This window comes from Oncorhynchus tshawytscha, linkage group LG13 (assembly GCF_018296145.1).
Source record: "Oncorhynchus tshawytscha isolate Ot180627B linkage group LG13, Otsh_v2.0, whole genome shotgun sequence".
Taxonomy (NCBI): domain Eukaryota; kingdom Metazoa; phylum Chordata; class Actinopteri; order Salmoniformes; family Salmonidae; genus Oncorhynchus; species Oncorhynchus tshawytscha.
The window spans coordinates 58,618,457-58,632,392 of NC_056441.1; the positions used below are offsets into that span (position 1 = coordinate 58,618,457).

Genomic DNA, 13,936 nt, shown 5'->3' on the forward strand with positions numbered 1-13,936 from the left:
TACTGTTGGCTGCTCCTGTGAGAACATTTATGCTGCATGGTACGAGCTGGTATGAGGTAGACGGCAAACTAGATGTCATTGTTTTCGATGAGAGCACAACGGGAAATGACGTCAGCCGCCATGGTAGACCGGACTTGCCGCAAGAGTTCAAATATTGCAACTTTTTCCATCTGTCATAGCGTTGTTTTCTACCGGATGTTGATTTGCACTTCGTTTACTGTAATCACCATAGCAACGCATACCGTCGGGCTGGCTTGCTATTGCCGTTACCCTCTTGCTTTCTTGTCCTGCAATGCCAACTGGTATGACGATTTTAACTAACGCATACAGTAACCTAGATATCATCCACTAAATACACGTGTTGTTACTGATGCAAAGTGCCTTGCTGCTCGAGGCACAACTGCAGTGAGCTGCCAGTCTCCAGGGCTTCCTCATGCAGTGAAGCGAGGCGCACCAAATGGTGCCCTATTCCCTTTTTAGTGCACTCCTTTTGGCCAGAGCCCTATGGACTCTACTCTACAGCAGCCACTCACCATCTCTTCTTCTCGTATTTCTCCTGAAGGAACTCCTTGACTTTCTGGGGTTCTCTGAAGTCCGGTATGGAGGCCGTTCTGTCGTCGTAAAGCCCCAGCCATATCTGTTTGCATGACTAGAGAAGACAGACGAGAGAGGGGATGGACAGAAACGGCAGAAAAACGTGTTTGTTGAAAAATGTAAGGTGAATAAAAGTCACAGGCTAATCAGAAGATGTGGTTCATCACCTTTAGAGAGGAAAAAGACAAACATGAAAAAAAGAGACAACACTTCAACACCTCCAGGCAAAGACAGCAGCAGAATGTAGCACATTCAGGAACACTCTTGGGAGCCCGGAAATGGAGAGATCTACAACCAACTTGCCAAGTGCTAAGAGACGTTCCAGTACACACAGACACCTGGGATTTTACAATTAGAAGCAGACAAACAGAACACATAAGAGACCGAGAGCGCGAGAGAAAGACAGGCACACACTATTTAAAAAGTGGAGACAGCAGCAGACAGTAAAGTCAAGGCGGAAGATAACATGTCCTCCAAAGGCTTGTGTCGGTGTTTCCAATAGGCCTAGAATATTATTCTCACATAAAGCACCTGACACGCATAGCCTGCAGAACAGCAACAAGGACAAGCACAGGCTCAATTTTACCACTACCTCCCATATCATCTAGCAGAAGCGCATTACTCCAATTTGAAATCCGCAGCAGATTAAAGTGTGTGTGTGTGTGTGTGCGTGTCAGGACCAACGTGTGGAACGCATGAGAAAGCATCAGAGCACCATCTCCTGAAAGAGCTGCTGTGTCTGTTTTGCCGTGGCCACCCAGTCGGCACGCCACCACGCTATTCTCAGCAAACACACAAATCCCACTTTACAGGATTAGGGGAAATATCTGTGAAATGTCACCCAAAACCAAAAGGGGTAAAGATGAGGCCGACCATATAGGATTCTGGAACACAAAGTGAGGAATTCCATGATCTAGGGTTAGAACAAGTTTCAGGGCATTGAGGGCAAGGAGTCAGCCAGCCAGCGCTCCTTAGACTAATGTGAATAGATTTAAGAGGTGGAGCTACAAAAGGTGGCCTAGCTTGGAGGACAATGGAAGTTGAATAGAAACATAGGCTACTAGCCTGGTTCCAAATCTGTTTGTGTGTCTGGCCATCACAATGGGCATAGAGGTCAGAAAGAGAGCATAAACAGATCTGGGACCAGGCTAGAAAAACACTTCATCATCATTATAAACGTATGGGTTTCTGCATTCTAGTCTCCATCAGGGTGCTAAGAACTTGAAGAGCTGGACAGTGACAACAGAAAAAAACAAAAAACTGTTTGCTTCCCTTTGGTTCCTAGTGAATACGACCCAGGCAGACATCAGCCATGATGACAACAGTCCTGGGAGGTCTGTGGGGCCTGGTCGCCATGCCAGCCTACCTCATTGCCGTGTTTCTGGAGGAACTCGATTTCCTGTTGCGTGAAGGTCGTCATGGAGATGGACTTCACTCTGTGGGGTGGGTTCAGCCCTCGTCTGAGGACAGGAGAGGGAGGAGAGAAGAGAAGGGGGGAAGAAGGGAGAGGTGAAAGAAGAGGAAAATGGGAGAGAAGAGGAATAGGAGGGGGGAGAGAACAGTGGAGAGAGGGAAAGAGGAGACAGAGGGAAGGGGGTTAATTAAATTGTAAAGCATCACACATGAAGAGCCCTCCCATTTAGTAGGATCATAAGATCCAGATCCCTGTACCGACTCCTACTCAGATTGGAATGATTAATTAGGAACGTGCTGAGTTCTGCTGGGCTTATTACTGCAGAATCTGGGACAAGGACAGAGCAGAGACATCACTAGAGAGGAGGGCGAGAGAGAGGAGGGGGAGAGAGAGAGCAATACTTCCCTTGTATAGCCTAACAAAACAGGAGGAGCGTGAGGGAGCGAGAAATTCTACCCTTGTATAGCTTAACAACACGGGTACTGAACCCCGGGTTGCCGTCACGACACACAAGACATAACTGTTAGTTCACTGAGCTTAATCCTAAATGGTAGGCCTCGATCTAAGAATCAACACTTTTCTTTCAGTCTCATGCAAGGTTACTTATTAGGCAATGCTCGTTAAGTGACCTAGCTCTGCTACACTTGAAGGGAGTTAGTGTTAGACTAGGTGTGTGTGTGTGTGTGTGTGTGTGTGGGTGTATATATATTAGTGTGTGTGTGTGTGTGTGTGTGTGTGTGTGTGAGAGAGAGAGAGAACGAGTGTTTGATGAAAGTGTGTGGGCTTTTAAAGTATGTGTTTGCGTTCCCTTGTGATGTGTGAGTGAGCCCGAGACATCAGGGGGGCTGGTTTGTGGTCCATACTGCAGGTGGTCCGCAATTTTGTTATAGATGTTTTGTTTTTTCTTTTTTTTCTTCTAATAATAATACAATTTTACATTACTTTTCACAATGCAAAATGTTTAAATTAATAATAATAGGCCTGTTCACATTCACTGCTAAAATGGACAAAATTTGAATGCCACGATAATGTAAAAAATAATCTGCGATTGGTGGTCCTCGCACACACCTCGCCTAAAGAGTCTCCATGGAGACCTAAGATAGATCTACAAGCTGTAGAGAACTGGGAGGGAGAGAGCGATGCTGTGTAAGACTAGATTAAGGCAGATCTTCAATTATTCACTGCTCTTGCCTTTAGCCCTTTGTTGAAATGAAGGATGAGTCCCACCCAAATGGTAGAGCGCCTCAGTGTATGGCTATGGATCGCCCATCCATCTCCTTCCATCTTCAGCTCTATACAACACCACTCAATCAACTGACTGACTGGAGCCGCATTCAGAGAGCCCTGGTCAAAAGTAGTGACACTGGATTGGGAATAGGGTGTCATTTAGGACGCGACCTATGTTTTGGGTTCAATTACTGACCTATTGACAGACAATGACAAAGTAGGAAACAGGGGTAGTTGTCGACAATTAGTATTAGACTAGCATTCGACTAGAGCCATGTAATAATTTAGCATTGCAGTTACATCAATGGTAAGATGTATTCAGATATAGTATTTGGCCTCGAGGTTTGTTTGTTTTTCACAAATAGAGTGACTGACACATCATGGTCTCACACAGAGATTACAGTCAATCTATATCACAAACAAACCAGGTCTTATTCACCAGACACCAAATTAAAGTTAAAAAGGAGGAGGGAGTAGCTGAACTTGAAAAATGCTTGTTTTCCCACTGCAAACTGTTTTTCTAAGGTGTGCAGTGCACTAATGAATGTGACCCAGACCAATACATGGATTAGATTCAGCCTGTTAGATCATTCCGACCGTGTTCATGCTGGCACAAAGTACAGCACACCCGACAGGGTAGTTGTGGCTACTAGTGTGGGGAACATTTGACTTTTCAACCTTTTCTCGCTCTACTCAGACTGGCCAGTTATCCAACCAGGAGGGTGAAGTGAGTGTTTGTGTGTGACTCTCTCTCTCTCTCTTTCTCTGTGTGTGTCTCTCTCTCTCCCTCTCTGTGTGTCTCTCTGTGTGTGTGTGTGTGTCTCGCTCACTGTGTGTGTGTGTGTGTGTGTGTGTGTGTCTGTGTGTGGAGCCTGGGGCACGTGAATGATCAGTTCAGTCTCATGAGGAGGAAAGTAGGTCAGATACTGGGAGAGAGTTCCAAACCCCTTCAGCTCTGAAATAGGATGGCATCCCACCGCAATTGAACAATTATGACACTTTTTAATCCCTCTGCGAGTGTGTGTGGTTACAGTGAAACGTTTGATTTGCATACCCACTATTTTGTGTCTCTCTCTCTGACAAACACACACAGTATGTGTAAAGAGCTGAAACACCCAGCAGGGGAGTGTCTGTCATTAACACACTGACTCCTCCAGGTTGAGAGAAAGAGATAAAGGGACTGGTAGTGCTGAACCCAGGTCCCAGCAGAGGCCATCTATGTAGCATCCTCAGCAGCTAACACCTCTGTAGTACTCAGGTCAACATAAACTATGGTTGGGCTCAGGAGTTTTTACAAATCACATGAAGTAACCAGAAAACAATTCAACTAGGTCTGAGAGCTTTTCCTGGTCAGGTCACGTGGTCAGGTCCTGGCCGACGTGGTCAGAAAATAACTGTGGTTCCTGAACCATGGTCAATATTTTAAATTTTACCTTTATTTAACTAGGCAAGTCAGTTAAGAACAAATTCTTATTTTCAATGACGGCCTAGGAACAGTGGTTTAACTGCCTTGTTCAGGGGCAGATCGACAGACTTTTACCTTGTCAGCTTGGGGATTTGATCTTGCAACCTTTCGGTTACTAGTCCAATGCCCTAACCACTAGGCTACCTGCCGCCACGTGTTACTATAGTAACTTCCTACTATAAGGAAACCTCTACAACAAACATTGTGTTCCTCCTGGGAAAAGCCTCTCCACCTTCATTTGGAATGTGTTAACACAGTAGATTTAAACTCCACCCAATAAACATGCCACAGGCGGGAGGGAGAGGGGACGAGTTAATAACTACTCAAATCAGTTAGCCTAACTAACTGGCCTAGTTAACAACTCAAAGGAGTTGAGTTAACCTAACTGGCCTAGTTACCTACTCAAATCGATGACGAGACGAGACCAAAAACCAACTATTAATCTTGAGCCAAATCAAAAGGCATTAGGATCAACAGAAGGAAAGACCGCCACTATCAAGCATCAGTCTTATGAATGAGCGTTGAAATAGTTTTGCAGGTTGAAGTTGACCTTTGACCCAGAGGGTCTTTAAGGTAGGTTCCTGTAGAAGGGAAGGGGGGCTGGTCAACAAAGTAAGTGCCTGTGGTTAACAAGAGACAGAGCTCAGGAGGAGGATGGGCGTGGAACTGCTCACATTTGGCCCGATTGCACTTCCTAAGGCTTCCACTAGATGTCAACAGTCTTTAGAACCTTGTTTGAGGCTTCTACTGTGAAGGAGAGAATGAGAGCTGTTTCAACCAGAGGTCTGGTAGAAGGCCATGAGCGCAGTCAGGCACGCGCCCGTGAGAGGTAGCTGCGTTCCATTGCATTTCTAAAGACAAAGGAATTTTCCGGTTGAAACATTATTGAAGATTGATTCTATACATCGTTTGACATGTTTCTATGAACTGTAATGGAACTTTTTGACTTTTCGTCTGGCCTGCTCGTCGTGAATATTGATTTGTGAACTAAACACGCGAACAAAAAGGAGGTATTTGGACATAAATTATGGACTTTATAGAACAAAACAACATTTATTGTGGAACTGGGATTCCTGGAAGTGCATTCTGATGAAGATCAAAGGTAAGTGAATATTTATAATGCTATTTCTGACTTCTGTTGACTCTACAACATGGCGGGTATCTGTATGGCTTGTTTTTGTGTCTGAGTGCTGTACTCAGATTATTGCATGGTGTGCTTTTTCCTTAAAGTTTAAAAAAAATCTGACACAGTGGTTGCATTAAGGAGAAGTTTATCTAAAGTTCCATGCAAAACACTTGTATCTTTTATCAATGTTTATTATGAGTATTTCTGTAAATTGATGTGGCTCTCTGCAAATCACCGGATGTTTTGGAAGCAAAACATTACTGAACATAACACGCCAATGTAAACTCAAATTTTTGGATATAAATATGAAATTTATCGAACAAAACATACATGTATTGTGTAACATGAAGCCCTGTGAGTGTTATCTGATGAAGATTATCAAAGGTTAGCGATTCATTTGATCTCTATTTCTGCTTTTTGTGACTCCTCTCTTTGGCTGGAAAAATGTCTGTGTTTTTCTGTGACTAGGTACTGACCTAACAATTGTTTGTTGTGCTTTCGTCGTAAAGCCTTTTTGAAATCAGACACTGTGGTGGGGTTAACAACAAGTTTCTTTAAAATGGTGTAAAATACTTGTATGTTTGAGGAATTTTAATTATGAGATTTCTGTTGTTTGAATTTGGTGCCCTGCACTTTCACTGGCTGTTGTCATATCGATCCCGTTAGCGGGATCTCAGACGTACGAAGTTAAACCTACTCCTGGACTTAAAAGCATGCTAATACAGAGTCCACCCTTAAAAATACTAATCTGGGTGTGGGAAATTGTCCCACGTAAAGTAATTTGATGTCTCCCAGTCAGCGCTAACCTCCTCTACCCTTCCTGGGAAGCAAAGTGAGAGAAGAAGTCAATTCGCAACTTCCTACAATTTTCCACTTCCTGTTTAACCACCCTGCTGTTGCAAAACAGGGCCAATGGGCCATGCCACCACTTCCCCACACTAGAATCACACCAGGCTTCCTGCATACATAGAGTACCACGAGGTAGACAGCAAAACAGTCCTTTCCGCTGCCTCCCACACATCTCTCTATCTCAGCAACATGACAGTCACTAAGTCCTGCCAAGAAAGATTTGCATAAGCCTCAGTTTAACTTCATAAGTGAAATGGATAGCCTGATCAGCAGAAAGGAGGATAGGTTAGATGAGGTCATTGTTCTGCTGGGAAACCAAATCCAATCCCACTAGTTCTAAAGATGGACCAGCTAGCTATTGTGTTATTTCATTGGAACAAGGTATAGACCACTAGCTAGACAACACATTAATAACCTACCTGAAATGGCTAGCCTATAGGCCTATGTTTGGTAGGTAGGTAAGACTAGGTAGCATACACTTTACAGTTTTGGCTGTGTGGCCTGTGTGTCTGAGTTCAGAAAATAACTAAATTATCCCCCATCACAAAATGTAATACCAGAGCACAAGTTGGAAATTCACAGTGTAATCCCTGCAGAACTATTAGAGAGATGAGAGACGGGAAGGCCCAAACTATGTCAATCTGCAAACAATGATTCTAACAGTGTTCTCAGTTGAAGTGCACATAAGTGCACAAACACCTTAAGTGCCAGAACAAGGACATTATAAACACAGCCCACCCGGATAGTACCACTTAGACTCAACCTAATGATGCAAGTACGTACCTAAAACAGTTCCAATGTGTGTAATAAGAGAAAGGGGCTACTGTCCAACATTGTGGTGCAAGAACAATTCTGACAGGGCAAACCCAACACGGAGACAGGGGCACCTTAAAACCAGACTGGGAAGCAGCTAACATGCTGGACTACACTGGGCACACGTTGATTTTGAACATCCACAACAGATGCAATCTGGATACGTAGGTTGAAAGGTCAGGTCCAAACACATGAACCACTCATGGACATTTAGCTAGCTAGCTTAGCTAATTTGTCCTGGGTTATAAAGATTGGGTTGTTATTTTACTGGATCTTTGTAGAATTTTGACCCATTTTGAGTCACACAAAATTGTTTGTGTTTTCTACTCTGACAATGAATCCACAGATAAAATGGGAAACCCAGTTAGTTTCTGGTAATCTCTCCTCCTGTAGTAGTAGTTGTAGTAGTAGCAGAATCAGTAGTAGCAGTAGTAATTAGCAGCAGAATCAGTAGTAGCAGTAGTAAGTCAGCAGAATCAGTAGTAGCAGTAGCAGAATCAGTAGTAGTAGTAGCAGTAGTAAGTAGCAGTAGTAGTAGTAGCAGTAGTATTAGTAGTAGTAGTATTAGTAGCAGAATCAGTAGTAGTAGTATTAGTAGCAGAATCAGTAGTAGTAGTATTAGTAGCAGAATCAGTAGTAGTAGTATTAGTAGCAGAATCAGTAGTAGTAGTAGCAGAATCAGTAGTAGTAGTAGCAGAATCAGTTGTAGTATTATTCTTTGGACTTTATATGGCAGTTGGCAACCAGCTTTAAGGTGCATTACTACCACCAACTGGACTGGAGTGTGGACCTCAGTTCAGATTTCAATCACCCACTTGGGTATATGCTCCTAAACACCAATGAGGAGATGGGAAAGGCTGGACTTGCAGTGCATCAAGCATCAAAAATAGAACCAAGTTCTATTTTAGCGCCTGGCTACACAGACGCTCTTTAACACGCGCAAGCAGTTTAGATGAAATGATTGAATAACATTGTATGTGTACATTCATTTTGCAATGCTTGCGAATGCAACGCAGGTGGTGTGGTCAGCATATAGGTCAGTCTCAATTCCCCTACCTCTTAATGGAGCTATTAAGGTCTTAATAGAGTAAGGGAGGGACAGACACTTCCCCTTTTCTGCCATTATTAAGCTAACCATTATCTGCTAATGGACCATGACAGGTTGACCTCAGTGAGGCATTGAAGAAGGAAAGCGAAGCCCGGCGTCTCACTGGGCAGCATTGATGAAGTAATCAGGACATTACAATGAACATCTTATTGAATTAATAACCAATGTGGTTGTGTTTCTTTCTGAAGGTTACACAAGTGTCTCCACAGAGGGCACGGCAAACAGTGGTGGGCTTGTGTCCTAAGGGTGAGGCTGGTGCTCAGGAACTTGTGTCAAGACACTACAGAGACCGAGAGAGGTATTGGTTGCTAACCTAGCTCTGCAGTGTAGCCTATGCAAACTGGGTGCAATTGAGTTCAGCAGAAGGCTACAGCAAACCTCATACACAAACTGTGATGCTAGACAAGAATCTGCAAATGTACTGACTAGCACAACATGGGTGGTTTTAAGCCTAACTGTGTAAGCAAGAGAAAAAACTGAAATCCCCCCCCAAAGACCTGAGAGGAAAGATGTTCTGCAAGTGCTTATGAAAATATTAGCATAATGACATCATATAGATCTACTGCAGAATATTATAGGCTAGCAAAGCAGGGAGCGCTGGGTTCATTTTCATCTCATTTGTATGTCAGCAGGAATTATTTCAATGATGAAAAAAGCAAACAAGCTTGCTGCTGTTGAAGACACCGGATGTTCTTCAACCTAGCTGCAAACCAGGAAATGGTGAACAGTACACCAGTGATGTCGTCTGTTTAAGATATGTAACAGGTCGTTCTTTACCATGCATGCAACCACCAGGCAGTCAGATTCTGAACAAACAAGGTCAGGTTGACATGAAATAGCTGCAGCACATCAAAAATTCTAGTTTTTTTTCTCTGCCTGTATGGTGTTATAAAAAATATTTAAAAAACACACATATAAATATTATATATATATATTATATATATAAATATTATATATATATTTTTACACACATTTCCTCAACAATATTTGACATTGCATTATTCCGGTGGTAGAAGGGAGGAGAAAAACACAGCTTCAGTCCCACTAATCCTCAAATCCCAAACTATACAGATGCTTGGTTACACAATAGTACAAGGCAGAGGTACAGCATCAACCTTGGATCACATTAATACTGTTAGCTAAATAGTGAGCCAGAAAATAGGTTTTAATGGGAATGATCAATAGTCAAATCCCTACCTGTATAGTTAGCTAGGTAGATGACACTTGTTTTAATGTGGTCAACTTTGCCTGGTTCGATAACTAGCTGAGTTAGGTGGTAGACTAAAAAAATGCTAGCTAGCCACATGAGGAGCAAAGTTAGCTTGCTAGTGTGCAGGCTGGTCTCATAGACAAGACGTACCATAGTAAACCAAAATCCGTGACAGTCAAATTAGTACATGTTATGTTTGTTATGGTTACATAAAACAGAAGGTTAGTTAAGGAAAACTCCACCCCAAAAAATATATTTTGGTATTTGTTTCATTAGTCCATTGTTGATATAGTCCAAAAATGTTTTGCATGTCAACAAACAAGTTTTCAAGAAATATAACTTTCAAAATACAGCCATATGATGCACTTTGCATCAAATGATGCTACATTAGACTTCATATGATGCCCGATTCTACATCGACGGGACAGCAATGGAGAAGGTGGAAAGTTAAGTCCTCTGTGTACATATCGCCGACAAACTGAAATGGTCCACGCACACAGACAGTGTAACCCTAACCTCAGGAGGCTGAAAAAAAAATATGTGGCTTGTCACCAAAAACACTCACTAACTTTTACAGGTGCACAATCGAGAGCATCCTGTCGGGCTGTATCACCGCCTGGTATGGCAACTTAACCGCCCACAACTGCAGGCCTCTCCAGAGCGTGGTGAGGTCTGCACAGCGCATCATCGGGGGCAAACTACCTGCCCTCCAGGACACCTACAACACCAGATGTCATAGGAAGGCAAAAAAGATCAAGGACAATAAATAACCAGAGCCACTGCCTGTTCACCCCACTTCCATCCAGAAGGCGAGGTCAGTACAGGTGCATCAAAGCTAGGACAGAGAGATTGAAAAACAGCTTCTATCTCAAGGCCATCAGATTGTTAAACAGCCATCACTAGCACAAAGAGGCGGCTGCCTACCTACAGACTTGATATCATTGGCCACTTAAATAAATGGAACACTAGTCACTTTAATAATGCCACTTTAAGAATGTTTACATATCTCACATGACTTCTCATATGTATATACTGTATACCGTATCTATTCTATACTATAAATTGCATCTTAGCCGCTCTGTCACTGCTCATCCATATATTTATATATTCTTATCCCATTCCTTTACTAGATTGTGTGTATTAGGTTTTGTTGTGGAATTTGTTAGATATTACCTGTTAGACACTGCTGCACTGTCAGATCTAGAAGCATAAGCATTTCACTACACTTGCAATAACATCTGCTAACCATGTGTATATGTGACCAATAAAATGTGATTTGAATAATACTAGTGAACGTCTAGCAACCCAAAGGTTGAGTGCGCAAATCTCATAAATGAAGGATTCTAACTTAATTTATCATTTAATTAATTCAATCATTTAATTAATAAAAAATAAAAAAAGAAGTCAGAGCCCTACCTATTTTGAGTGTCCCGGATTTTCGTTTACTATGGGCGTGTTCGTAAATTCATTCTGGCTATCTACTCCGATTTCAGGGCCCTCTGAGTGTGCCAGAGTGCAGAATAAGTGATGAATTTACAATGCTCAACACCCGTTGAATATGGCCGGTGTCAGTAAAAGTCGGCAAAAGGAATAATTAAATTGTTGCCAGTGGCACAGATACAGTCACCAACGCTGTGGATAACATGAAAACAGCTCTGCTAGGGCGAGTAAAATGGTCAGAATGGGATATTCTCTCATTTGTGTCTGGAAGTAGCTAGTAAGCTAGTCAATTAGCGTGGGTGCTTGACTACTGTTGTGAGGTCAGAACGCTCCATTCAACCCTACTCCTCCGCCAGAGCTCCCAGTGACTGCTCTGAATGTTCTGAATTTACGAACGCCCAGAGTGCATTCTGGGCACCACAAATTTATTTACGAACACATCCTATGTTACGTCTACCTCTGAGTCCAGGTTGCAGTGTGAAAAGACTGCAGCAGCAGGTGACACGTTTCTTAACTATAGAAAAACACACATATCATAGTCAGACTTCTTGCCTAGACACTTTCACATCTAGCGGCTTACCAGTTAGTTGCTACTCCTGTAAACTGGTTAACTGATTGGAGCCAGCTAAAACGTTATAGCTAGCTACCGGTAAATTGCCGTTATGTGGCTAGCTAGTTAGCCACCAGCGAGCTTACTAGCCAAATAGATGATATCTGTATCTGGTTAGTTAGTAAACTATCATATTATTGTACTAGATATCACAAAAGTCTGCCTATATTTAGTTACCTATAGCTAGCACAGCAGACACCCAACTCACAAGACAATTGCGGTTCTAAATGAAAAGAGACGGGGAGGGGGTGGATAGCTAGCCTAGCTAACGGTTAGCTAGCTAACGTTAGTAAGTAGCTAGTTAGCAGACATGTTTGCGGCCTGTCAACGCGGAATGAAAATGTCACTCATTCAATCACATGTGTACCTACAGTATGCCAGAGCAGGAGGTGCAGACGAAAGACCCCACGGTCATGTTGGCATAGGTTGGGCCGCGCTGATCGCAGTCAAAGCACTTTCTGTTGGGAGGCAAACTCGTCATTTCTCTCAGCATCTTCAGGTGTTTCTCCTCCTGCTTTCTTTTCGCACTCGCCGCCATGACTGGGACAAATAGGGGAAGAAAAATACAACCAGGGAAGGATGGGGAATTACAAGTAAAGGGAAAAGCTTTTGCTGCTAAACGGGTACCGACTCTGTCTGAAAGGAACGGAGTAGAGCGGCTACTCGTGCTGTCGGCTGAACGAGGAGTCACGCACTATCCGCGCTTGGTTTCCATGGGCAAACCAGCGCCACCCAGCAGCTTGACACTTATCATTGCATCATGTGTCCTAATTCCAGGCACATTCCTTTTCATCATACAAAGAGGAAACACCCCTCATCTCATACATCTTAAGATGTACATCTATTATTAGGGTATCATTACATTGGAACAAGAATTAGAGGAATAGAATAGTTAGAAGAGAATAGAATTGAAGATGTCAGAGATGTGTAGAAGTTGGTATGTCACCTTAGGCGATTATGTGTTATACATTTCAATAATCATAAATTGCTTATTTATTAGTGGTGGAACACTATTTGAGAATGTGCTATTCTTATTGCTTTTCTTATTCAGAAAAAAACAGCACACAATGTTGAGTTACATATAGTGTGATGGACTACTGCATTGAAAGTAAAAGAAAAGGCTGCTGTGCCCATGTGAGTGACTGTGCTTCACATCCATGGCTCCTACTGTATAAAAACAAGTGCTGTTTATTGGAACATACATCACTGTGGCCAAGCTTCCTGCCATTCAGGACCTCTATGCCAGTTAGAGGAAGGCTCTAAAAATTGTCAAAGACTTCAGCCACCCTAGTCATTGATTGTTCTCTCTGCTACCACACGGCAATCGGTACAGGAGCACCAAGTCTAGGTCCCAATAACTTCTTTACAGCTTCTACCCCCAAGTCATAAGACTCCTGAACAGCTAATCAAATGGCTACCCAGACTATTTTCATTGCCCCCCTCCCACCCCACCCCCATTTTTAAGCTGCTGCTGCTCTGTTTATTATCCATGCATAGTCACTTTACCTCTACCTACATGTACATATTACCTCAATTACCTTGACTAATCTGTTCACCCACACATTGACTTTGTACCTATACCCTCTGTATGTAGCCTCACTACTATTATTTTATTGTTGCTCCTTAATTATTAGTTATTTTTCAAATGTATTTATTTTTTTACTTCAGTTTATTTTAGTAACTACTTTCTTAACACATATTTTTTCTTAAAACTGCGTTGTTGGTTAAGGGCTTGTAAGTAAATCATTTCACTGTCGTATTCACCGCATGTGACAAATCAAATTTGATTTGAACTCCAAGGGTGACTAGGTCCCACTGAGTAGCCTACATTGGAGAGAATATCTGCTTTGACAGCTTACCTTGGAGGACACTGGCTTAAAATAGGTCAAGAGTACAGGGCATATATTCATAAAGCATCTCAGAATAGGTGTGCTGATCTAGGATGAGGTTGCCCCTCTTGTCAATATGATTCAAAAGTCAAAACCTAGCCTAGATCAACATTCCTACTTGAGATGCTTTTTGAATCCAGGCCAAGAAACAGTCTCTCAATAGAAATGTATCAGTGCAGATAAATAAGTGC

The 13,936-nt window shown here is 42.6% G+C and overlaps 1 protein-coding gene across 5 annotated transcripts in view; it reads right to left on the minus strand.

Annotated features, from left to right (window-relative positions):
• The window catches only part of LOC112265384 (arf-GAP domain and FG repeat-containing protein 1), a 40,226-nt gene extending 27,618 nt beyond the window's left edge, over positions 1-12,608 (minus strand). For 3 of the 5 annotated variants that reach the window (XM_024442631.2, XM_024442630.2, XM_024442627.2), the window contains exons 1-3: positions 12,228-12,606; positions 1,961-2,054; positions 534-649 (exon numbers count right to left, since the gene is read on the minus strand). In XM_024442631.2, coding sequence (XP_024298399.1) covers positions 534-649; positions 1,961-2,054; positions 12,228-12,394 — 377 coding nt within the window. In that variant the 5' untranslated portion in view covers positions 12,395-12,606. Of the gene's footprint in view, positions 1-533; positions 650-1,960; positions 2,055-12,227 lie in introns of all 5 variants that reach the window. The other 2 variants (XM_024442626.2, XM_024442629.2) reach the window with 2 other exon arrangements.
• Positions 12,609-13,936: the final 1,328 nt, after the last annotated feature.